Consider the following 26,086-nt stretch of genomic DNA (forward strand, 5'->3'; position numbering starts at 1 on the left):
TCTGTAAGTGTTGTGTGTTTCTTTTATAGTCAAGCGGAATTCCACATCTCTACATTATGAAGTGGTGCATGCTCCTAGCGGCTTGTGTCCTGGCAGCATCTGCAGAACCCATTATATATTTCCGAGAGCAATTTGAAGATGGTGGTGAGATGTCCTGTTTATTCTTCTCTGCTACTGACTCAAACCTTAAAGGGATGATCCAGGATTAGGAAAACATGACTGTTTTCTTTAGCAAACAGCGCCACATCTGTCCATGGGTTGTGTGTGGTATTACAGATTCGCTCCATTTAGGTGAATGGATCTGAGCTGCAATGCAGCCTGTGGACAGGTGCAGCGCTGTTTCCTAAAAAAAAGCGGCCATGTTTTTCTAATCTTGGATGATCCTTTTAAATCTAGAAATTATTCCAAAATACATGTAGTGGTTGTCTTATGACATTGCATTTGGCAGTAGATCTGTTCATGAGCAGTGTTCCTCACTTCAGTCCTCAGGGCCCACCTGGTCATGTTTTCAGGACTTCCTTCCTTAGTATTGAGCAGGTGATACAGTCCTGATCAAAAGTTTAAGACCACTTGAAAAATGGCAAACAATCCTATTTAGCATGGCTGGATCTTAACAAGGTTCCAAGTAGAGCTTCAACATGCAACAAGAAGAAATGGGAGTGAGACAAAACATTTTTTGAGCATTCAATTGAATGAAAACAACGAATAAACTGAAACAGGCCGTTTTTCAGCTGATCAAAAGTTTAGGACCACACCTCCAAAAAACAACTAAACTCCCCCAAAACAGAAATCCGACTTCCAAACATGAACTCAGTAATGAGTAGCTCCGCCGTTATTGTTTATCACTTCAAAAATTCGTTTCGGCATGCTTGATGCAAGCGTTTCCATGAGGTGAGTGGGAGCATTTCTCCAAGGGGTGAAGACGGCCGCACGAAGGCCATCTACTGTCTGGAACTGTTGTCCATTTTTGTAAACTTCCCTTGCCATCCATCCCCAAAGGTTCTCAATTGGATTTAGATCAGGGGAACACGCAGGATGGGCCAAAAGAGTGATGTTATTCTCCTGGAAGAAGTCCCTTGTCCTGCGGGCATTGTGTACTGTAGCGTTGTCCTGTTGAAAAACCCAGTCGTTACCACACAGACGAGGGCCCTCGGTCATGAGGAATGCTCTCTGCAACATCTGGACATAGCCAGCGGCCGTTTGACGCCCCTGCACTTCCTGAAGCTCCATTGTTCCACTGAAGGAAAAAGCGCCCCAGACCATTATGGCGCCCCCTCCACTGTGGCGCGTAGAAAACATCTCAGGTGGGATCTGCTTGTCATGCCAGTAACGTTGGAAACCATCAGGACCATCAAGGTTACACTTTTTTTCATCAGAGAATAAAACTTTCTTCCCCCTTTGAATGTCCCATGTTTGGTGCTCTCTTGCAAAGTCCAAACGAGCAGTTCTGTGGCGTTCAAGGAGACGAGGTCTTTGAAGATGTTTTTTGTTTTTGAAGCCCTTCAGTCTCAGATGCCGTCTGATGGTTATGGGGCTGCAGTCAGCACCAGTAAGGGCCTTCATTTGGGTGCGAGGATCGTCCAGTGTCTTGACGGACAGCAAATTTTTTTGGGTCTTCCACTTGACTTTTTCGTTCCATAAACCTCAAGATCATTTAAGAAATTCCAAATGCCTGTCTTACTGCGTCCCACCTCAGCAGCGATGGCGCGCTGTGAGAGACCCTGCTTATGCACTTCAACAACCCGACCACGTTCAAAAAGAGAGAGTTTTTTGCCTTTGCCATCACAACGTGTGACTACCTGACAGAAAATGACAATGAATCCACATCTTTGCAAGGATTTGGCCTTTTAAAGGCTTGTGGTCCTAAAATTTGGATCAGCTGAAAAACATCCTGTTTCAGTTTAATCGTTATTTTCATTAAATTGAATGCTCAAAAAACGTTTTGTCTCACTCCCATTTCTTCTTGTTGCATGTTGAAGCTCTACTTGGAACCTTGTTAGATCCAGCCATGCTAAATAGGATTTTTTGCCATTTTTCAAGTGGTCTTAAACTTTTGATCAGGACTGTATAATTAATGTCCATGCATCAGGACCTACAGGTATATTCTCAAATCATGACGGGTAGGTGCAGGGTGCACCACCAATGAGGCCAGGTGAGGCGATCGCCTCAGGAAGCACCAAGAGGGGGCAGCGGAGGGGCCATGGGCAATGAGCGCTTTCATTGTGGTAAAGGGGTTAGGTTAAGAAATTGGCATGGGGGAGGGCGTTTAAGTTTTTGCCTCAGGCAGCAGAAAGGCTAGGTGCACCCCTGAGGACTGCTCTTAAGGCCCCCTTGGACATCACTGCTGTACCCCTGAGGGTGCAGTTATGACTGACTGTACTCCCAAAAGTTAGCAAAAATGTATTGAAATGCTGGCCTTATTTGTGTGACTCATTTTTTTTTTTTAGGCTACATGCACACGACTGTATGTGTTTTGCGGCCCGCAAATTGCGGATCCGCAAAATAAACGGATGACATCCGTTTTTTTTTTTTTGCGGATCCATTATAACAATGCCTAAAACGGACAAGAATAGGACATGTTCTATTTTTTTGGCGGGGCTACGGAACGGACATACTGATGAGGATAGCACATGGGGTGCTGTCCGCATTCTTTGTGGACCCATTGAAATGAATAGGTCCGCATCCTATCCGCAAAAAAAACGTAATGGAAACAAACAACGTTCGTGTGCATGTAGCCTTAACCATGAAGTGTATTCACGTATGTGGTATCATTCTATACTTTGTCTTTAGATGAATGGCAGAAAAGATGGGTTGAATCCAAGAACAAATCTGACTATGGAAAATGGCAGCTGACAGCCGGAAAATTCTTTGGTGATCCAGAAAAAGATAAAGGTACAGAAGCTAAACGATGCCTTCATGTGTTCCCAAAAAAGAACCTTTATCACAATAGGTTCAGCTTTCGCCTGGAGATGGGACAACTCATTTCCCCTCACATGTCATACCTGGGATCCATCTTCTTCCTGTATAGTTAGAACAGTTCATGATGCTAAGGCACCGTGCACAGGACATGTGGGTCATGGATCCTGAATATAGCACCTCAATGCCTGTATTTTTTCCTGCAGACCCGTGTCCCCCAGACCCACATCATCTAAGCAACCAGTATCTTACTTTTCACTGACTAGGGGCAAAAACCCAGCAGGGAAATTAGTAGGACATGTGCTGCGCATGCGCCATTTGCTGAGTCTGTTGCGCATGCGTAGGATTACAGGGTCAGGCAATAGCGCAATGAGGATGCCTGACCCTGTCAGTCAAAGGAAAGGGGGCATGTCAAAGACAGGAAAGCAGAGGCGCTGAGGTGCACCAAGAGGCTGGGGCCAGTCCCTCGCTGCACTGAAGCCCAAATTACCATATTGATTAAAACTAATATAACTCAAGAATGGTGCAAAGGATTTGCAGGGGGTTTTCAAGCTTTTAATACAAATGACCCTTCCTCTGGATAGGTCATCTGTATCTAATCGGTGGGGGTCTGACACCCCGGGGCCGCCGCCGATCAACTGTTTGAGAAATCTGTGGGATATGTGAAACATAGATCTTGACTACGTCTCCTATACACATCTATGGGACATATGTGACATGGATCCCAAATATGGTGCTTATAGAAATCTGTGCACCCATACTGTACCTCTGTCTGCCTTTAGATGGAGGCACACCAAGATTATTTTTCTCATAGATCCTGCGTTATTGGTGGATGGTTTAGGAAAGCTGTGACGTATAAACAGACCGTCAGCCCCTGAAATTTGACAGATATGCCATCATTTTTGTTTGCATACATTACACAACCTAATTCTTGCCTCTGTTACTTTAGGTATACAGACCACTCAAGACTGGAAGTATTACGCACTGTCTGCACGGTTTGAGCCAATCAGCAATGAGAACCAGACGTTAGTAATACAATTCACTGTTAAACATGAGCAAGCGATTGACTGTGGAGGAGGCTATGTGAAGTTATATCCGGCAGACATAAACCAAGAGCAGATACATTCAGATTCCGTTTATTGCATCATGTTTGGTAAGCCTTTTACAGAATAGATTACAGAAAATATCAACGTTAAAGAAGCACTCCGCCCCAAATGCCTTTATAGTGTAAGCATAGGCTATTATTGAAGAATAATGTAGATGCTCTTGTGTATACCTCAAATAAAAAATGTGGGTGATTGAGTCAGCACAACCTGTATGTAGGTGCACATCACTATAGCGAAATACATATACAAACGCAAAATACAAATGTGGTAGCACTCTGCAACCAGCATTCTGCCCTGCCTCCATGCTGGATGAGGCATTGGTGTACATTTTGGCCAAAGCGTAATAAGCCACTCACCACGTCACGGTCGCCTCTATGGAGTGGTCCCTAACACTAGTTCCTACCTGTTTATGGGCCATGACAGCCACACAAAGTCCAGGGAATGCAGGTCAGCGTGCACGCCAAGCACAAGTGTGCTTGGCGTGCATGCTGACCTGCATTTCCTGGACTTTGTGTGGCTGTCATGGCCCATAAACAGGTAGGATCTTGTGTATACCTGCTTTAAGTGATGTGCCATTTGTGGGTTTCCTAACATCTTGATTCCTTCATCCCCTCAAATATGGTTTCCCTAATGCGGAGACAAAAGAGGCACAATCTCATCGCAGCAAGTGATAGATCAGCGACACACACGTCTAGCCCCTAACCCACACTACACAGACTCAATGTTTTCCTATGTGATGCAGCTTCAGTCTCTCTCCCCTGCCTCCTGCTTGTGATAGGTTTCTCCCTGTCAGCTCCTACATACAGGAGGCAGGGGAGAGCAGTGTGAAGATTATTTACTATTTTATTTATTTATTATTATTTATTATTTATGTATCATCATCTATAGCCAAAATAGCGTAGTACCATGAAAAAACTATGTGATGTTAAATACTTTTGTGCTAAAAAAGACAAACGTATTATAGCAGTGATAACTTTATGGGCTTTTGGTTAGCCAATAAAGGTATCACTGCTGTAATACATCACATAGATTTAGGTATCACATAGGAATACACTGGAGATTCTGCACACAGCACACACACATAGTACAGTCAGTTAAGGCTGTATTACACAGCCCGATGTGGCAGACAATTGTCTGGAGGAAAGCATTCCCTCCCGGCAATCGCTTGCTTACTAGCAGAGGAGACCGCTGCTACTACATGCAGCCATCTACTCCGCAGCATGTGTAGGAGCGATCGCTATGCCATCGCTCGTCCCCATGCTGTACAGTGGTTTGCCGGCTGCAGATCGTTATGAGACACAACAATTTGCTGCCTGCAAACGATCATTTTTTAACATGTCAAAAGATTTGGATTACTCATTCATCGGGCAATTAGTGGCAGTATTACACTGCCAGACGATCGCTAACGAGCGTTCATGTGAGCACTCGCTAGCGATTATCTGCTGAAAAATCAGGTAGTGTAATACAGGCCTTAGTGTGAGTCAGGGATGTTTTATAACTGCAGCTAAGCACTGCACTACATCACTGCTCTCCTGGACTCTTAAAGGGGTTGTCTCACTTCAGCAAATGGCATTTATCATGTAGAGAAAGTTAATACAAGACACTTACTAATGTATTGTGATTGTCCATATTGCTTCCTTTGCTGGCTGGATTCATTTTTCCATCACATTATACACGGCTCGTTTCCATGGTTACAGACCACCCTGCAATCCATCATTGGTGGTTGTGCTTGCACACTATAGAAAAAAGCACAGGCCTCTCTGGTGGCCGTGACCATGGGAGCGCACACAGGCTGTTGTTTTTTGCTTGCGGATGCAATGCGATTTTCACACAGCCCCATTCACTTCAACGTGAGAAGACGCAGAATATAGAACATGCTGCGATGAAAGCATTGCACCCGCACTGAATCCTGACCCGTTCATTTCAATGGGGCTGTGTACATGAGCATCACTTGTGCGTTGCGTGAAAAACATCGCTCATGTACACAGCGCCATTGAAATGAATGGGTCAGGATTCAGTGCGGGTGCAATGCGTTCACGTCACACATTGCACCCGCGCGGAAAACTCGCCCCCCGTGTGAAAGGGGCCTTACAGATGCAGCCGAGCTAAACTTGATGGTTAACGTGTAGCTGATCTCTTGGCTATGACTATCTCCAGGAGTCCCATTGAGATGATTAGAGCAGTGCTGCTCATCTTTGACCTTTGCTCCGTCCAAAGGCAGCACACAGGTGGTCAGTGAGGTCCTAGTGGTCGGATTCCCACCAATCTGACAATTATCCTCTGTCCAACGGATTGGGGACAACCCAATAGGTTGTCCCCTCTTAGGTGTAGCCTACTTGAGGGGCAGAGTCTAATGCACCATACAATCTATGCATCCAGTACTGAACTTAATGCACTTATGTCAAAAGTGCCATATATCTGGGATTTACCTGTTTAAAGGGCCCTTTACACAGGCTGACAATTAAATAGGTCATCGCTAACCGGTGTTACTAGTAACGCTGGTTAGCGATGATCTGGCGGTGTAAATGTGCCACAGATTTCCCAATGAACGAGCAAAACGCCTGTTCATCGGGTAAGGCCTCTTTCACACGGGCATTGCGGGAAAAGGTGCGGGTGCATTGCGGGAACATGCACGATTTTTCAGCGCGAGTGCAAAACATTGAAATGCGTTTTGCACGCGCGTGATTAAAATCGGCATGTTTGGTACCCAAACCCGAACTTCTTCACAGAAGTTTGGGCTTGGGATCGGTGTTCTGTAGATTGTATTATTTTCCCTTTTAACATGGTTTTAAGGGAAAATAATAGCATTCTGAATACAGAATGCATAGTACAATAGCACTGGAGGGGTTAAAAATAAATTAAAATAATTTAACTCACCTTAATCCACTTGATCGTGCAGCCCGGCTTCTCTTCTGTCTTCTTCTTTGCTGTGTGCAGGAACAGGACCTGTGGTGACGTCACTCCGCTCATCACATGGTCCGTCACATGATCTTTTACCACGGTGATGGATCATGTGATGACCGGAGTGATGTCACCACAGGTCCTGTTCCTGCACACAGCAAAGAAGAAGACAGAAGAGATGCCGGCTGCGCGATCAAGTGGATTAAGGTGAGTTAAATTTATATATATTTTTTTAACCCCTCCATCCCTATTGTACTATGCATTCTGAATTAAGAATGCTATTATTTTCCCTTATAACTATGTTTGTTATAAGGGAAAATAATAATGATCGGGTCTCCATCCCGATCGTCTCCTAGCAACCGTGCGTGAAAATCGCACCGCATCCGCACTTGCTTGCGGATGCTTGCGATTTTCACGCAACCCCATTCACTTTTATGGGGCATGCGTTGCGGGAAAAACGCAGAATATAGAGCATGCTGCGATTTTCACGCAACGCACAAGTGATGCGTGAAAATCACCGCTCATGTGCACAGCCCCATAGAAATGAATGGGTCGGTATTCAGTGCGGGTGCAATGCGTTCACCTCACGCATCGCATCCGCGCGGAATACTCGCCCGTGTGAAAGGGGCCTAATTGTATCTTTTGTGCAGCATTGTTTCCCAGTGGCGGATCATGACCTCTAAAGAGACCTCTTTAGATAATGTTATGCTACCCACATGATACAGTACTTCTTTCATTACAGTAATACTTGTCATTAGACAATAAAAAAATCCGGATATCATGTCAATATCTGAACATTGTTCACTTACAGTTAGTGTAAGTGGATGCTTATACTGCTGCATATTGGAAATGCTCAGTCAATGTTTCACAATGCAGGAATTCGACGTTCCGTATGTCTGAAAGAAATGTCCAAAGGAAAAAGCAGAGCAGTCACTGGCAATGTTGTAATTGGGGGTCCATGAACCAAGAAGGGCAGCATGGGGGTCAGCGCTGGTGCCCTGCAGCGCTGCTGTCCTAGGTTCATATCACACCAAGGACAACATCTGCATGGAGTTTGTATGTTCTCCCCGTGTTTGCGCGGGTTTTCTCCAGGTTCTCCGGTTTTCTCCCGCGCTCCCTAGACATACTGATAGGGAACTTAGATTATGAGCTCTACCGGAAACAGAAAACAATGATAATCTCTGTGAAGCGCTGTGGAATATGTCAGAGCTATAGAAGTGAGTAAAATTAATAAATACGAACCCAGCAATCAGCAGAACCAAGGAGCTTCTATGTACTGTGACTTTTCGCCTTTCATCAGCTTTCACTCTTGGCGTTTCCGTAGGAGAAACAGACGAGCATTGCAGTCCATTTAGATTTCTCCTGCAATGCCGTCAGTCTCACTCACAGTGAGATATGTATCGGTGTTTCCTGTTTGTGACTCTTCATTTAGATGTATTGGGGCTTTTTCAAACTTTTTATAGTAGTACAGGGACACACTGGGAATTTAAAGTGGTTCTGGAAAAAAAAAAAAAAGTGGCCACATGTTGTAGGTGGGTCCAAACGGACAGAAGGCAGGGCCAACACAGTGTAGCACACAATACCGCCTTAGCAAAACTAAATACCACAGTGCAGCACAATATACGGCTCCAGCAGCACCAAACAGGGGCGCAACTACCATGCGACTGCTATGGGGCCCAGGGCAGGAGGGGGCCCAGTCTTAGTTGGGATTATCTCCTCTTCTACTGGAGGTTAAAACTTGGTCAAGACTCTACCCTCTAAAGGAACAACTTTTAGCAGATGAGGCAGCGGAAAAGAATGGCCCAAGGGTAATTGAAAAGGGTTTAGGCATAAACCCTTCTGTCCTGTATAGGGGGCCCGGTTTGATCCCTGCTATGTGGCCCTATTTTTTCTATTTACTCCACTGGCACCAAATATCACAGTGAAGCACAATATACGGCTCTAGCAGCGCAAAATATCACAGTGAAGCACAATATACGGCTCTAGCAGCGCAAAATACTGGACTGCAGCCCAATATTCTGCCCCGGAGACTGTCCGTCTGTGGGGGCCATCAATAGCTGCCACTGTTCTGTCCTGCTCCTTCTCCAACTGTCTCTGGTTAAAATATGGAGCGGGGCAGAAGGGGCTTAGGAGGTGGGATGCGGTGCGCAGCATCAAGCCCACCCCTACCTTCAGCATGCTGCCTGAACTTCCCCTATTAATGACCGCTATATTGTCACCCCAGAAGTATGCTCCTCAAGTTGCCAAGTGTCTCTGCGCCATTTCTACATTGCCTCATATAGTGGCCTATGGCCCACATGGGTGAACAGCAGGGCAGGGAGCTATGGGCTCCCATGCTCCGCCAGCGGCAGTGAGGAGGGCCTGTTGAGTGGCCCCCAAGGCATCGACCCACCGAGAAGTTTCCGCAAAGGGTCTATGGCCAGTCCGCTCCCGTCGTATTGTATTCACCATGATGACTGCATAGATTTTCTAACAGGCTATTTAAAGGGGTTGTCCCACCACAATTGTATCTAACTCAGAATTTGCTCTGCCTAACAGAAGAAAGGCACTGACCTATTCATGGCTGCTGTGTTACACCGCCGAGTGTCCTGTGGACCAGAAGTGTGACGTCATGTGCACTGCCGCAGTTATTCACTGGCCTCAGCAGTCACATGCCTTTTGGGGGAGACGTCACTGCTGAGGCCGTGATGATGGAATGGGCGTTACAGTTCCACAGGGACAGAACTCTCAGCCCTGGAACGACGGTGAATAGATAAATGCAGATTCAGGACTATCACTACAATTGCGGTGGGGGTTGGATAACTCCTTTAATCATAATTTTTTTTGTGTTTTGAAAAAAAAAACAATAATCCTTCACTCATTTTTTTTTTTAGGGCCTGATATATGTGGGACGATCCATGAGAAAGTCCATGTTATACTGAGTTATAAGGAGAAATATCATTTGATAACCAAGAACATAACATGTAAGGTAATGTGACTGACACCTAGTCGGGGAATTTATCAAAGGGTGTATGTCAGAAATCCATACAAAAATCTTCAAATTTTGGACAAGTGGCATTTTGAGTTTTTTTTTTCCAATTTTACACTGCTCTTAAAGCGGACCTTTCAACTCTCCTGACATGTCTGTTTTATGGAATCATTGTATTCCACATGAAATGACTATTCTGGAGCATTTATTCTTCTGACTCTGTTTTGCCGTATTTTCTCTATTCTTGCTAGAAGTTTATGGATAAAGGTACAAATGGGAGATACCAGTTTGGGAGGGGGGGGGGGGTGTCCCTGCACAGTCCGGCATTGTCCACTCAGTGCTGCCAGTGACAGACTGTGCAGGGACACCCCCATAACTGGTACCGCCTGTCTGTACCTTTATCCATTAACTTCTAGCAGGAATAAGAGAAGAATGGCACAATATACAATCATAAGAATAGAGGCTCCAGAATTGTTATTACACGGGGGATGCAGAACGTGGCCTCCTGTGGTACGACAGTCTTACCATACTCATACACCAGCTCATAGCTGGTTTAGATTTGATTTTCTGACATACAGGACTGCCAGAAGAGTCCCCAAATTTATGAAGGGGCCCGCACCTCTTAAAAGCGTTGCCGCAGATTACTCCACCGCACTTCTTAAGACAGGCGCAGGCATGAAACACCAGTAGATTCCTGTAGAAACTGGTGACTCAAAGGGCTTTTCAGAGGCTTTCATACCGATGACCTATCCTCTGCACAGGTCATCAGTATCTGATTGGCATCGGTCCGACCGTCGACGAGCAGCTGTTTGAGAAGGCTCCGGGCGGCGATCGCAGTAGCACAGCTCACCAATCACAGCGCCCTACATTGTATAGTGGCTGTGCGTGGTATTGCACCTTAGCCCCATTCACTTCAATGGGCTTAACTGTGCCTAGGCCACGTGACCGATGAACGTGACGTCACGTGGCCTAAGCTAAGCTGAGAGAAGGCCGTTGTGTTACTGTGAGCGTCGGGGCCTTCTCGGACAGCTGATCAGATACTAATGACCTATCCAAAGGATAGGTCATCAGTACAAGGGCTCTTTCACAGGAGCAGATCCCATGCGGGTAATCCGCTGTGTGAAGGAGAGCCAAGCCCCGCACCGGACAGCAGAGACAAGGAGCATAACATGATTGATAATGCTCTCTGCCTCTCTGTGACCTTTTTACTACAAAATCACGGTGACAACTTTATCTCACTGTGATGTTGTAGTTAAAAGATCACAGAGAGGCGGAGAGCATTATCAATCATGTTATGCTCCTTGTCTCTGCTGTCCGGAGTGGGGCTTGGCTCTCTTTCATGCAGCGGATTACCCGCACTCTGCATTGCCCTACCCTAAAGGGAAGCCTGACAGGCCTGAATAAATTAAGGTGGCTGCCTGATTTAGAAAACCCCACATAGTTACCCAGTTACGGCAATTTTTGGTAACAAAAGGGGGTACCCCTATAAAAGGACCTCTTACAGAGCCAGAGTGCGGGTCCACTGCAAGAGCGTCCTTTCCGCTGGAGGACCTGCTGCATCCATTGGAATGCCTATGTCCCTACTGCAATGAAAGAGAATTGAGCTCTGAATGATAACCGCTCATCACATGCGAACGTTAGGGGAAAAAAGGGGTTGTCTGAAAAATTCCCTAATAATTCTTATTGCTTGTGTTGTGTCTATGGGAGGGGTGTCGGAGGAAAGATTTAGGAGGCAATTCTCATCGCCAAAGCGGTATAAGGGAATCTTAGAACATCTTGGTGAGAATTTATTCTTGTATCTTTACAGCACGATGAGCTCACACACTTGTACACCCTGATTATCCGACCTAACAACACATACGCAGTGAAGATTGACAACGAAGTGGTGGCAAACGGGACCCTGGAGGAAGACTGGGACTTCTTACTACCTCGCAAAATCAAAGATGAAAACGCCACAAAGCCAGCAGACTGGGACGAGAGACTTAAAATTGAAGACCCCAATGAGCCAAAGCCAGACGTAAGAAAAGAGAGGAAACTTCTAAAGCCCACTGTTAGCTGAAGTAACTTATTTCAGTGCCATAAGGTTAACATGGGATGTGGTGACGGCAATACGAGCGTCATTTCACCGGGGCCGCATTATATACATGATGAGCAAAGAATAAAACAGAAATGTCTTTTTTTTTTTTTGCTATTTTAATATATATTAATTTATCTATCACGCTTTTTCCTATCCATTTAACGTATACAAAAAACGTATACGTTAAACAGATGTCTCAGGCTGATGCCATACAGTTGCATCCTTTCACCATAGAGTTCCATTATAAAAAAAATGTATATTTTTTTTACCATTGTGCAGGATACAAGAACGGGGTGTGCTGCGTTTTTTTTGTATCCTTTTTTTCCAACGTATATGTCAAACGGAGGCATAAAACATGATATGAACCAAAAATTAAAGGCATCAGAAAATCCTGTTAAAGGGATTGGCCCCGACATTATGCCCTTTTTTTATTTTTTATTTTGACAAACAATGGTTCGTAATTTTCTCACAAAATGGCCTCATGCACACGGCTGTTGTTTTGGTCGGCATTCGAGCCGCAGTATTGGCGGCTCGGATGCGGACCCATTTACTTCAATGGGGCCGCAAAAGATGCGGACAGCACACGGAGTGTGCTCCGTTCCGTGGTCCGCAAAAAAAAATATAACATGACCTGTTCTTGTCCGCGCATTGCAGACAAGAATAGGCAGTTATATTGAAGGCTGTTAGATGCCACGTTAGATGTAACTTAATAGGAAATGATTAATCATTCTAGTGCAATTCACTTGCGGTGCATTTTTTGGGGCCCATAGCATTTTTTTCCCCAAAATGCAGCTTGCTCTGGATATGGCTTTTTTTTCCAAATATTTTCCCATAAACTTCCCTGTAGGGAAAAAATGAATGCCAAAAATGTGTGACCAAAAAAACCCACCAAAAAAGTTTGTAATAAATGCATCAGTTTCATGGCTTGGTGTGAAGGAAGCATAAGGGTGGTCATACTCCACCCTTGTTCAGATGACACCATCTCTCCCGACTCCCCCATACACACACATTCAGTTTGGCCACTCATGTCTTGTCAGTGTAACTCCTGGAAGAACAAAAAGGTTGAGGAACAAAAATCTTTTTGCCTTATCCTTCTCTGTAGGTTTGGCCAACAATGCACTTAAATATTACTTTATTATAAATATATTCTTAAATACCTTTTATTAGTTATAATGGATCATTTTGCCTGGGGAGCAATCATCAGGAGAAATAAAATGGCCGCCATCCTATTAGTACAAAAAAAAACATGTCCTAATCACATAGGAGGGGAAGTTACTCCACAACACTGAGCTAAAGAGCTGCATCATCCTCCTCTCTGCTCTGCTTGTTAGGGATTATGATCCTGAATACAGATGATAAGATCTTCAGCTGAATCTCTGTAGGAATGGAGTTCAAGAGAAGGCAAGAAGTACAGAGAGGAGGGTGGAGGTGTCGTAATGAGCAGCAGCACTTGTATGTAGTCTCCATTACCACAGTCTGTCCTCTCTGTACTTCTTGTCTCCTCATGAACTCCATTCCCACAGAGATTCATCTGAAGATCTTATCGTCTGTATTCAGGGTCATAATCCCTGACAAGTAGGAGAGGAGGGTGAGGCAGCTCTTTAGCACAGTATTGTGAAGTAACTTGTCCTCCTGTGTGATTAGGACAGGTTTTGTGTGTTCTAATAGGACGGTGGCCATTTTATTTCTCCTAATGATTGCTCCCTATACAAAATGAGCCATTATAACTAATGAAAAGTATTTGGGAATATATTTATAATAAAGTAATATTTAAGTATTTTCATTTTCGGAATTCCCGGAGAACCCCTCTAAGCCCAGGGTGACACAGGGCAGTCATTTTTTTTTTATTTTTATAATAGTAGACAATCTAAACTTAAGTAGTGTAAGTCCTCCAGTTGGAGCCTCAGACCCCTTATTGATGCTCTAAAGCCAGGCACATAAGTAGAAATCATTTGTTCTCCTGCGGCAAATGCATGCAGTCCTCTCCATAAAAGAGAATGACATAAACTTCACATATCTCCCATAGATTCAGCTGGTCCAGCGCTCTCCATAGACTCTGACTAGTCTCCTCTTTCTTCTACCTGGTGCTTTGGCGCAGCAACAATAGGCACAGGACCCTTTTTCTGCTGATTGTGGGGGTTTCAGGAAACAAACCTCTACAGATCAGACATTCACGGCATATGTTAAAACTATTCCATTAATGTTTTTGCGGATGGAATTTCCCTTTAATGCCTGGCGAAGACACGGGGGTGTGTACTGTATCTACATTTTTGGTTTATTGGATTTGTTTTCTCTAAACACAGATGGTGTACGGTATCACATATCATAAATTACGTTGGCTGTAGTTGATTCACATTTGTATGACTCCCAGAAGAAAAATAAATCAGACAAAGCAAATATTCCTGTGCATATTTTATAGGACTGGGATGAGAGAGAGTTAATTCCAGAACCAGAGTCAAAGCAGCCTCGTGACTGGGACTCCAGTATGGACGGGCAGTGGGAACCTCCGATGATTCCAAATCCAAATTACAAGGTAAGGGTATGATAAATTCAACTCATAACATGATTAACACATTAGATAATGTGATGATCAATATGAGGATTTGCTAGAATGTCTCAGTCTAGGCAACTGTTTCCCAACCGCGAAACATGGGCGTCCCCTGAACACAGCAACAAGGCCTGTTAGGCTTCATGCACACAACCGTGTCTGTATTACGGTCCGATCCACAAAATATGGATACCTTCCGTGTGCACTCCACTTTTTTCTCACTCCCATCACGAGAAATGACTATCCTCGTTCACAATGCAGACAAGAATAGGACATGTTTTATAATTTGCAGACTGGACATATGGATGCAGAGAGCACACGAATCACATCCATGTGCTGTCCGTTTTTTTGCGGACCCATAGACATTAATGGGTCTGTGTTCTATCCGCCAAAAAAAATCAGCTAGCACACAGATGGAAAATACAGTCATGTGTATGAGGCCCCACTTTTACAATAGAGAAGGTAAATAGATTTCGGCCTGCAGATTTGTCCCTATGACAATGGCTGACCTGTTACATGTGCGCTGGGAAGCTGAAGGTATCTGTGTTGGTCCCATGTCTATATGTGCCCGCATTGCTGAGAAAAATGAAGTTTTAATATATGCAAATGAGCCTCTAGGAGCAACAGGGGCGTTACTATTACACCTAGAGGCTCTGCTCTCTCTGCAACTGCCACACCTTCTCCACTTTGATTGACAGGGCAATGCATTATGATGTTTTTACTGCCTGTCCCTGTCAATTAAAGTGGAGAAGGTGCAGCAGTTGCAGAGAGAGCTGAGCCTCTAGGTGTAATGGCAACACCCCTAGAGGCCCATTTCCATACATTAAAACATAATTTTTCTCAGCAATGCGGGCACATATGAACATGGGACCAACACAGACGCCTTCAGCTGCCAAGTGCACATGTAACAGGTCAGCCAGTTTCATAAGTACAAAACTGCTGACAGATGCCCTTTACAGATGCTCTGTAAAGCAGTAAATGTACCTGAGCCAAATTATAGCATTTGACAATAACTAGTATTAGCTTCATCTGTCCGTATATATCAAGCTTGAGACATGAATGTCATTATGAAGTGCAAATAATGTTCAGGGGTTCCCTCTGTGGGTTTATATATATCATCCGCACACATTTCTTTCCAGTCCTGATTGTTCTCTGCAATGTATCACTGCAGGGAAAATGAGGCTGGTTAGATCACAGAGGATTGTCTAGACTGGATAGAATTTGGCGCACGTGTTACTTGAGAACAGGACTAGTCATGTACAGGTTTTCAGCCTCAGAATATCAAAAAGAAGGTATTATCTATTAGTCAGCGGTTCATGCCAGTTTTTAGTGCAAACTTACCAAAAAGTTGCAAATAATGACCTGCAACATAACAGCACTAACATTTGCAATGTGGCAAGAAAAGTGGATGTGGTCTCCGAGAAGATGTAGCTTTAGTATAATTTATTAAAGGAGTTTTCCGAGATTCTGATATTGCTGGCCTATCCTCAGGATTGGCGGGGGTCTGCCTCCCTGCACTCCCACCAATCAGCTGTTTTAAAAGGTTGTTGAGCTCACCGTAGCTCCATGGCCTTTTCCTAGGCCGGCGACGTCACGTGGCCTAGACACAGTTCAGTCTCATTTAAATGAATGGCGCTGGGCTGCAATAGCACAGCCGCTAGACGATGGATGGCGCTGTGCTTGGTAAGCTGAGAGGAGGCCTCCTCAAACAGCAGATTGGCGGGGGGGCCAGGTGTCTGACCCCCACCGATCTGATATTGATGGCCTATCTTGAGGATAGGTCATCAATATCAGAATCGCAGAAAAACCCTTTAAGCGGAAAACCGTAAAATGGGACAAATTTGGTAGAAATCTGTGTCTGCTCATAGCACACATAGATTTGATTTTCTGTTAGTTCAAAATGCAGGTTTGTAGGTTTTTACTACTTTCCGTTTGGTCAAAATGACTCCAACCATCTTCTGTCTTAGGGCTCCTGCACCTGAGCATATTTTGCGTCTGTGTCCGATCCACATACTGGATTGGGTTCATGGGTTCACAAAAAGAGCGGACAGCGCACGGATGTCACCCATGTGCTGTCTGCATCCATATGTCAGTTCCTGAAATGATAGAACATGTCCTATTCTCGTCTGTATTGTGGTCAAGCATAGTCCTCTCTAGTGATAGGAGGGAGAAAATGCGGATTGCACACAGAAGGTATCTGTATTTTGCGGATCCGTGACTTGCGGACTTCAATGTGGACATTATTTTGTGCATGAGACCGTAGACTACTGTAAGATGCGACGGTCATAGTAAATGTGGGGCAAAAAAAAAATTCTGGAAGCTTTCATTTTACAATGAATAAAACTGGAAACCCGCTGCTATATTCATGTCACTTTTGATTTCGTTCAACAGGGAATTTGGAAACCAAAAATAATAGACAATCCGAACTATCAGGGCGAGTGGGTCCAGCCTGATATTGATAATCCTGATTATGTACCAGACGACACTTTATATAGATATGACGAGCTTGGGGTTATTGGACTGGATCTCTGGCAGGTGGGTCATTTATATTACATTGAGCTCATCATAATATGGCTGCATTGTTATCATTGATAATCCATCCATAAAATAAACGCGTTGAAAAAAAACACATGTGGCTTGACCACTGTGTTACCCGGTGTAATTATCTATGTAGGTGGTGATAGTGGTTTCATCTGGATTAGGCATGAGACAGATGCGGCCAATCACTTACTTCAGCTGTAGACCGCTGATTGGCTGCAGCAGTCACCCGTTGTATTGGGGCGCGTCTCCATGGCTGTTTGCAAACAGACAGCAGCAGGGGAATCGGATCAGCGCCACAGAGAACGGCACTTGAAAAAACTGTGAATGTATCATAAATAAATAAAAAAAATAATGGCTGCACACACATATAAGCAGTAAAGCTGAGAAATGGGGATCATTCTAAATTCAAGTGATAGGGACCCGTCTGCGGAAGCCACCTTGACGCCTGGTGGATGGGCCCGACACAAGTTTGATCAAAATGTGCGCTAAGAGCTTCCATTGATCCAAATTGTAGGTATAGTACCACTTGAATTTAGAATGATCCCCATTTCTCAGCTTTACTGCTTATATGTGTGTGCAGCCATTATTTATTATGTTTGCCTTATGGATGTGCACCCATGACTATGATTATGAATAAGAATATGCCAGTCTAAATTTTCTTGTGAATGTATCATGTCATGATGACCAGCCTCCCCAGCTTGGCGGGTGACGCTAGGGAGGCTGGTCACCGTCACGCCCTGCTATTGGCAGCGGTGGCCGTGCAGGGATCCGAATGGACGCGGGACTGGCTAAGTATCGTCTAGGCCTAGGCATTGGTGGGAGGTGGTATTTCTACTATTGGACAACCCCTTTAAGCAATAGTAGGGGTCCTCCGAGAGTTTTAATCGTCTCGGACAACCCCTTTAAGGTTCTATAGTGGGTGATAACTCTATGGGGGCTGACCTTACTTTCATGGTGCCTTTAATATTGATGTCGACTTTGGGAGGTTGTCGGGGAGAGGGTGGCCCTGCCCATAATTTCTCAAGCCACGGTGAATGTTTGGTGCAGCAGGATAAATTATAAAGAGGTATGTATTGAAATCAAGGATTATAGGAGAAACAAGTAATACAGAAAACGCTTATTGTTTTATTTCATTGTGTTTTAGGTGAAATCTGGCACAATTTTCGATAACTTCTTGATTACCAATGATGAAGAGTTAGCTGAGACAATTGGAAATGAAACATGGGGGGAAACCAGGGTAAGAAGCTAAAGGCTGCACCTAAACTGTCCCATAAATTAGAACCAATCCGATGTTACATGGGGTCTTTCTCGTATACTGAGTGATAGCATTTGTGTCATCACTATGTGATCGGTAGTAGTCCTAAAACACTGGGACTCCAAAATGGGCAACTCACACCTCGGCCATAGCCTTCACTATCAGCGCATGCACAGTGCATCTGCCTTTTCTTACCCAGCAGTGCAGACGACTACTGCTCATGTGCCAATGATATCCTCCTCCTCCTGGAAAATGTAATGCTTTGCCTTGTACGGGTGGAAGAAGATGTCATCAGCGCATGCACAGTAGTCATCTGCGTTTCTGGAGATGCAGAGGCAGATTCACCGTGCATGCACCGATACTGTAGACTACAGCGCAGGTGTGACATTACCTTGCCAGATGGGTTACCTGGTCCTGGCAATCAAGGAGACTGGGGGGAGACTCTAAGTGCAGAGTGGTAGGAGCGCTGGTGCTCGGAGGGGCTCAGTACACTGAAGACTTTATTTACTTATAAAAAAAAGTTTTTTTTCTCAGGAATGGCAACATAAATGAGGTATCAGTTTCTCGGCAGAATCAACCCTATTGGGCATTATGTCTAATTTAATAGGATTGATCCTGTTGATAGATGATTTTAATGAGTTGTCTGCTTTGATCAGAAAGCAGATGCATTTTCACAAAGCCCCCGCAGAAACTCTGATTGCATGATGAAACTCTGGTGGGACCCCAAGCGGTCAGCTATAATTTAAGAAATCCAGGAGTTTTACATACAGGGGAAGTAAATCATTATACAGTTTCCATTGCAGGGATTGGGCTGACGGCGTGATGCAAAAATGTGCTGTGTGTCCTCCAGAGTATTGGTTTTAAAATCCAGCTCTCACTAGGGTGACTGGCCTTACACCCTACAGGGAAATTTACTGATGCCCGAGCCCTCCTCACAGCTGCTGACCGGGTACATAAAGATCTGATGCTCCCAGCATTAATTATGGCTTCGGAGCTTCAGGTACTGGCCAGCAGCTGCAGGTGCTCTCCTGAACTCAACTGTATCATCGTCCTCAGAATGGTGATAGGGCAGTATTTTGTGCTGCACTGTGGTATTTGGTTCTGCTGGAGCGATATTTTGTGCTGCAGAACTGTATTGCTGGACCTGCCTACTTGTGGCTTGTGTTGCCCCACCTCCTGTCAATTTGGACAGTCCTACAACATGTGGCCACTTTTAGGATTTTTTTTCCAGGGCCACTTTAGAAGGGGTTCTCCAGGAATTAAGAAAATTAAAATACTTCAGTAATACTTTATTATAAATACATTCCCAAATACCTTTCTTTAGATATAATGCCTTGTTTTGTATAGGGAGCAATCATTAGGAGAAATAAAATGGCCGCTGTCCTATTAGCACACACAAAACCTGTCCTAATCACACTGGAGGACGAGTTACTTCACAACACTGAGCTAAAGAGGAGACAGCTGAAGTACTGAGAGGACGGACAGGACAGACTGTGGTAATGTGGGGCTGTGGTGATAAAGACTGCATACAAGTGCTGCTGCTCATCAGCCAAATCCCCACCTCCTCTGTACTTCATGTCTCCTCATGAACTCCATTCCTACAGAGATTCAGCTGAAGATCTTATCAGCTGTATTCCCGATCATAATCCCTGACAAGCAGAGAGGAGGATGAGGCAGTTCTTTAGCTCAGTGCTGTGAAGTAACTTGTCCTGCTGTGTGATTAGGACAGGTTTTGTGTGTACTAATAGGACGGCGGCCATTTTTTTTTCTCTTGATGATTTCTCCCTAGACAAAATGAGCCATTATAACTCATGAAAGGTATTTGGGAATATATTTATAATGAAGTAATATTTAAGTATTTTCATTTTCTTAATTCCTGGAGAACCCCTTTAAGTTCCCAGTCCGCTCCTGGCTCTCGTGTATCATTAACAGGCTTAGGTCTTCCTTCAAGATTTCCTTAGTATTGCTTATGTAACAAGTTATTTTAAAATATGTATTGTAAACCAGAAAACCCCTTTAAAAACTCAGAACTGACTATCCATTTCCTGTTGCAACTTATTCTGGTGTGCTGTACAGAGATTGTCATCACCCCATGTACCCAGTGGGGTTAAATTCCATATCTGATTCACAAAAACAACAAGCAAATTAACCGGTGAGCATTTTTGGGGTGTGGTAGGAAACCCACGGAGAACATACAAACTCCAATCTATTCTCCTACTCACCATAACATCTGACATTTTTTTGTGATCTGATTTATCTTAGGAACCAGAGTTGAAAATTAAGACGATACAAGACGAGGAAAGGGATGCAAAAGATGAAAAGAAGCAAAGATGGAAAAAGTTAGAGGAAGACTTTACAAGACTGGATGAGCTGGAGAGGCAAGAAAAAGAAAGGAAGTCAAAGCTACGGAAAACATTACGAAAGCAATACGGATTAGACTCCTCAACTCCGGAACAGACACAGTTACCTCAACCTCCACCTCCACCACCTAAAGACGAGCTGTGAACAGAGCTGTATCCCAGCCACGGCCAACTTGTCTATAATCATCTGTGAGGGCAAACATGGATCTTGTGACACCATAGGAAACTGTTCCATCTGAGCAACCAGAGAATGTTTGGGACATAATTAGTGAATTACATGGCTATATAGTTAGATCAGAGCACAACATTTCTATGCTTAGTTCTCCCTCTGAGTACTATCGTGCAACTTTATCAGCAAATATGGTGAATGAAGCCATATACCCGTCACTGCGCCATATTTCAATCGACATTCATTACAGATATGTCCACCCAGGGGCAGACTGGCCATAGACCCACAGAAATCTTTTCCAGTAGACTGATGCCCAGGGGGACATCCGAGCCCTCCTCATGGCCGTCACACGGGGTAAATAGCGATCTGAGGCTCTCAACCTAGGAGCATTAGGTACTTATGCACCTGACCAGTGTCCCCAGATGCCCTCTTGAATTCAACTGCATCTCCATCCTCAGGATGGTGATACAGTTGAATACTGTGGTGAGGGCGGTAGTATATTGTGATGCACTGTGATATTTGATTCTGCTGAGGCAGCATTGTCTGCTGCCCTGTGGTATTTGGTTCTGCAGGGGCGGTATCTTGTGCTGCACTATGGTATTGCTGCCCCCCCTACTTCTGTTATCCCTGCCTACTTGGGTTGGCCTCCAGAGGATAGGTCATAAGTATATAAGTCTAGAAAAACCTATTTAACGCAGTTTGAAGCAGAGATAATAGAACTCTGGTCGTGCAAATTACATTTTAATGTATCCCCCCTATAGTGGTTAACATAGGATAATTCAGTTTGAGAATTTATATGCATACATTTTTTGTATTTTTACTCTGTAGATTTGTCAGTCAGAAACATTTTGTAATTGACATAGGTAAAAAGGATCGAAAGCCGAACTTCCTGACTCAATCCGAACTACCTACCCTCTCTCCTGACCAGCTCCATTCATTGAATGTCCCTCTCACGTCCATAGAATTCCAAAAGCTAATAGCAACCCTCCCATCAGGCAAATCCCCAGGCCCGGACTGCTTGTCTAATGAGTACTATAAACATTTCCTTCCCGTATTGTCCCCCTATATCCTCGATATTTTTAACCGCGCCCTTGAAGGAACCCCATTCCCGCCCGAGATGCTTACAGCCCTTATAGTTACTCTACCAAAACCTGGGAAACCCCCAGATGTTCCTCAAAATTTTAGGCCAATTTCGCTACTGAATTCGGACATCAAAATTTTCGCCAAGTTAATAGCCAATAGATTGTCAGCTATACTTCCTTCCTTGATCAAGGATGACCAAACAGGGTTTGTTAAGGGCCATATATCATCAGACAACACTAGAAGGTTGATCAACTTGTTCGACCATGCTGAGCAAAACAGCCTCCCTATGTTGGCAGTGACCCTGGATGCTGAGAAGGCGTTCGACCGTCTACACTGGTCGTTCGCATTCTCAGTCCTTAGTAGGATGGGCTTTCAAGGTAGCATATTGAACGCCTTTTACAGCTTATATACCTCCCCCACGGCTAAGGTATGGGTTAACGGGGTACTATCTGCTCCTTTCCAGATTACCAATGGTTCGCGCCAAGGGTGCCCTTTGTCACCCCTCCTGTTCATCCTGGCTCTGGAACCTTTGGCTCAACACATTAGTAAAGCTCCCCTCATTCAAGGTGTAAATATTGGTGGGAGGGATCATAGAATATCGCTATATGCTGACGATATTATCCTCACCCTATCAAGTCCCCTTCAGTCATTAAGCTCGGCTTTTGACATAATAACACATTTTGGCACACTTCCATATTATAAAATTAATAATTCCAAGCCCTATTACTTAATATCCCTCAGGATGATGTTGGGGTGTTAAAGTCCCGATTTCCCCTAGACTGGCAGGAATTGGAACTTCCATACTTGGGAATTAAGCTGACGTACTCTTGCTCTCACCTGTATAAACGGAACTATGAACCCCTCCTCGAAACTATGTCGTCCGATTTCTCTCATTATTCCATGAAGGAGATATCATGGGTTGGTAGGGTGGCAGCGTTTCAGATGATGACATTGCCTAAATTGATTTATATATTTAGAGCTCTCCCTATTCCAGTCCCTGATATATTTTTTCGAAAGGCGCAGACAATACTGTCCAAATACGTTTGGAAATCGTCTAAACCCAGGATTGCCCAAAAACAGCTTTTCTTACGGAAGAGAGCAGGAGGGTTGGGACTACCTTGCATTAGTGATTACCATAGAGCCATTAGTCTGTCACTTGCTAGGGAATGGTGGGACAAAGATTGTAATAAAGCTTGGCACCAAATTGAATCCCACTCAATTAAGGAGGGCTCCTTAAGGGACTTGTTGATTGGCATATTATGGAGCTGGAAGGTTCCTGATGTTTCCCTGCGGACCGTGAAGCATGTAGGGAAGCTCTGGTTACAGTTTCACAACGCATACGCAGACTCTACTGACGCCCTATTCTCCCACTTAGACACTCGCTCTCTGGAATGGATTTTGAGGGACATCAGTCTTCGAAGTTGACGTGATCAGGGGATCGAGAGGGTCTCTCAACTCATTTGTTCTGAGGGAGTCCTCCCGTTCACCACCGCCCAACAGATGTTCCAGCTTTCAGCTAGTGAAATATTCAACTATCTCAGGGTTAAACACCTACTGGCATCTATCATTACTAGGCCCCCTTATACACATGCAGGGATCCTTCAACTTTACTGCTCCCGGAGCTTGTTGAAAAAGGGGGCGACAGGGCGTATATACGAGTACATGGGTGATAAATCTAAATTTGCCAAATCCAAACCAATCCAGAAGTGGGAACGGGAGCTGGGCAGTACATTTTCTGAGGTTGAGTGGTCCTCCGCAATAGGGTTTTTAGCCTCTAATTTTAAATGTGTCACACATTATGAGGCTGGTGTTAAGACGCTTTTAAACTGGTACTTTACGCCCAAAAAGCTACACATCATCTACCCTACATCTTCTCTCCTGTGTTGGAGGGGCTGTGGAAACATAGGCTCTTTGCTCCATGTTTTGTGGGCATGCCCAGTTGTCACTAGTTTCTGGAGGCAGGTGTTTGCATTGCTGCGTGAACTATCTGGTCATGACATCCACCCATCTCCAGAAATTGCTCTTTTATTTCTAGGCATTGAGCGCTTACACACGTCATATAGACCCATAGCTGGACACGTCTTACTTGGCGCTAAACTAGTTATAACCCGCCACTGGAAAAAAGCGACTCCTCCAGATTTTTCGGAGGTGGTAGCTGAGCTAAATAACACATGTCGTTATGAGAGGATGATTCCGCCCTCAATGCTCTCCCCTGTGAAATATAGATGTACCTGGAACCCCTGGATGGTTCACCCGAAGTTCTCCCAGTAAACGATCCTCAAAATTCTGGCCCCTTATGAGAGGTAGTGGTCGGATATATCCTTTTGAGACCCCTTCCTATAGGTCCCTCCTGTAGCTAAGCCTCCTGATTAGACAGACCCGTGTTCAATACTTGTTGCCTATGGTTTTTGTGTTCAATTGAAGATTCTTAATACCTAATAAATGCTAAAATTTTTTACTCTGACCATACCTGGTGATGCCGTGAGTACCTTGGGCAGTGTACGGATTAATGAAGATAGTAAATCCGACGCGCATTTGGCCAAATTGTATGGATAATACGTTGCCAATGTTACCAGTTTTGGTCCTGATTTGCGATGTACTCATGTCACTGTTAAGCCATGTCTTCCATAGTAATGGAAATTTTTGTTAATGGAATAATACCTGTCTTCGGTGGCTGCGTCCACCTCAAATTGTTTATGTATTGTCATGCTCTGCTGATCTTTAAACGAAAAATTTTCAATAAAAATGTTGAACTCTAAAAAGGATTGAAAGCCCTAAACTGTAATTATCTGCATTTGCTATTCTTTGGTCCGGGTGCGTTTAGTGAAACTCGCACCATTTTGCAAGCGATTGCGATCAGTTTTTTCCACGCGGGTGCAATGCGTTTTGATGTGTTTTTCACGCGCGTGATAAAAAAACCGAAGGTTTACAAACAACATCTCTTAGCAACCATCAGTGAAAAACGCATTGCATCCGCACCAGCATGCGGATGCAATGCGTTTTTCACGCAGCCCCATTCACTTCTATGGGGCCAGGGCTGCGTGAAGAACGCTGAATATAAAACATGCAGCAATTTTCACGCAACGCAGAAGTGATGCGTGAAAAACAACGCTCATGCACACAGACCCATTGAAATGAATGGGTCAGGATTCAGTGCAGGTGCAATGCGTTCACGTCATGCATTGAACCCGCACGGAAAACTCGCTCGTGTGAAAGGGGCCTTATTGTACCTGATCAGTCCTTTCAGCCTAGAGAAGGCCAGACCGTGCGATCCTTCATTGCGATAACTGGCAGAAGTCCAGAATGTTGTCTGGCCCTATGATCGCTATCTTATTTCATATATGTGTGATATCAGTAGCTCGTTTAGCTCTCATCAGATCAACCTGTTCTATATGCCCTATTACAGCTTATAAGATAAGATGCCTTTATTGTCACTGTACAATACAATGTAATACAATGTACAATACAATGAAATGTTGTTTGGAGCAATCCTAGATGCCATGGACAGAGGAACAAGACCTGACATTTAAACTAAAGCATTACACTGGAAAAAAACAAAACATTGCACTAGAAAGCATTAATATTCACAGTTTACAGCATATATATATATATATAGCAAGAGCAAAGTAGGAAGTGCTTATGAGTATATATACAAATCACTGAAGAAAATGCACCAAAAGGATATGTCACTGACTAAACTAGCTGGTCATGCATGCAGATATTAAAAGCTGAGACTTTCGCCAATATGTTCCTGTCAGGAAGATATCGGAGCCCATCATTGCACCACGTCACGGTCACTCAGCATGACAAAGGGTCCTACCACTACGCTAACTGTGGTGTGAACACGGTCTGAAGGTGATGTGATCCAGCTCACAGCCCAGCCTGCACACAAATGCCTAGCAGGACAGCCAGTGCAATGTGAACAAAGCAAGGCTGTGAGCCCCACCCATATCAGACCATGTGATGAAGGATTCCAGGTGCAAAGGAATGTTCAATTGCCAGATGAAGGCACATTCAAGACATATAGAACAAAATCACTGTAGAATTGCAGTGGCCAATATGGCGGAACTGCTCAGACCCCAAACACTGTAGCGTGTTTCTCATTGGGCGAGCAGTCCCATCGCATGTGAACCACAGAAATATCGTGGCAGATATGGAGGAG

The 26,086-nt window shown here is 44.4% G+C and overlaps 1 protein-coding gene across 1 annotated transcript; it reads left to right on the forward strand.

The window, feature by feature from the left end:
- The first annotated feature begins 56 nt into the window (after nucleotides 1-56).
- LOC120979853 (calreticulin-like) lies at nucleotides 57-20,817 on the forward strand. Its single transcript, XM_040408811.1, has 9 exons — nucleotides 57-144; nucleotides 2,791-2,892; nucleotides 3,866-4,069; nucleotides 9,797-9,891; nucleotides 11,699-11,908; nucleotides 14,388-14,501; nucleotides 16,908-17,051; nucleotides 18,202-18,294; nucleotides 20,575-20,817. Exons 1-9 carry the CDS (start codon nucleotides 57-59, stop codon nucleotides 20,815-20,817), a joined length of 1,293 nt encoding a protein of 430 aa, XP_040264745.1.
- The last annotated feature ends 5,269 nt before the right edge of the window (nucleotides 20,818-26,086 follow it).

Source organism: Bufo bufo, chromosome 9 (genome assembly GCF_905171765.1).
Source record: "Bufo bufo chromosome 9, aBufBuf1.1, whole genome shotgun sequence".
Classification (NCBI taxonomy): domain Eukaryota; kingdom Metazoa; phylum Chordata; class Amphibia; order Anura; family Bufonidae; genus Bufo; species Bufo bufo.

Excerpts from the sequence above, each read along its gene's own strand:
- LOC120979853 (XM_040408811.1), top strand. The coding sequence starts at position 57 with ATGAAGTGGTGCATGCTCCTAGCGGCTTGTGTCCTGGCAGCATCTGCA. Across the intron at positions 14,502-16,907 it reads TTCCAAATCCAAATTACAAG|GGAATTTGGAAACCAAAAAT; the intron begins GTAAGGGTATGA and ends TTCGTTCAACAG. Across the intron at positions 18,295-20,574 it reads AAACATGGGGGGAAACCAGG|GAACCAGAGTTGAAAATTAA; the intron begins GTAAGAAGCTAA and ends GATTTATCTTAG.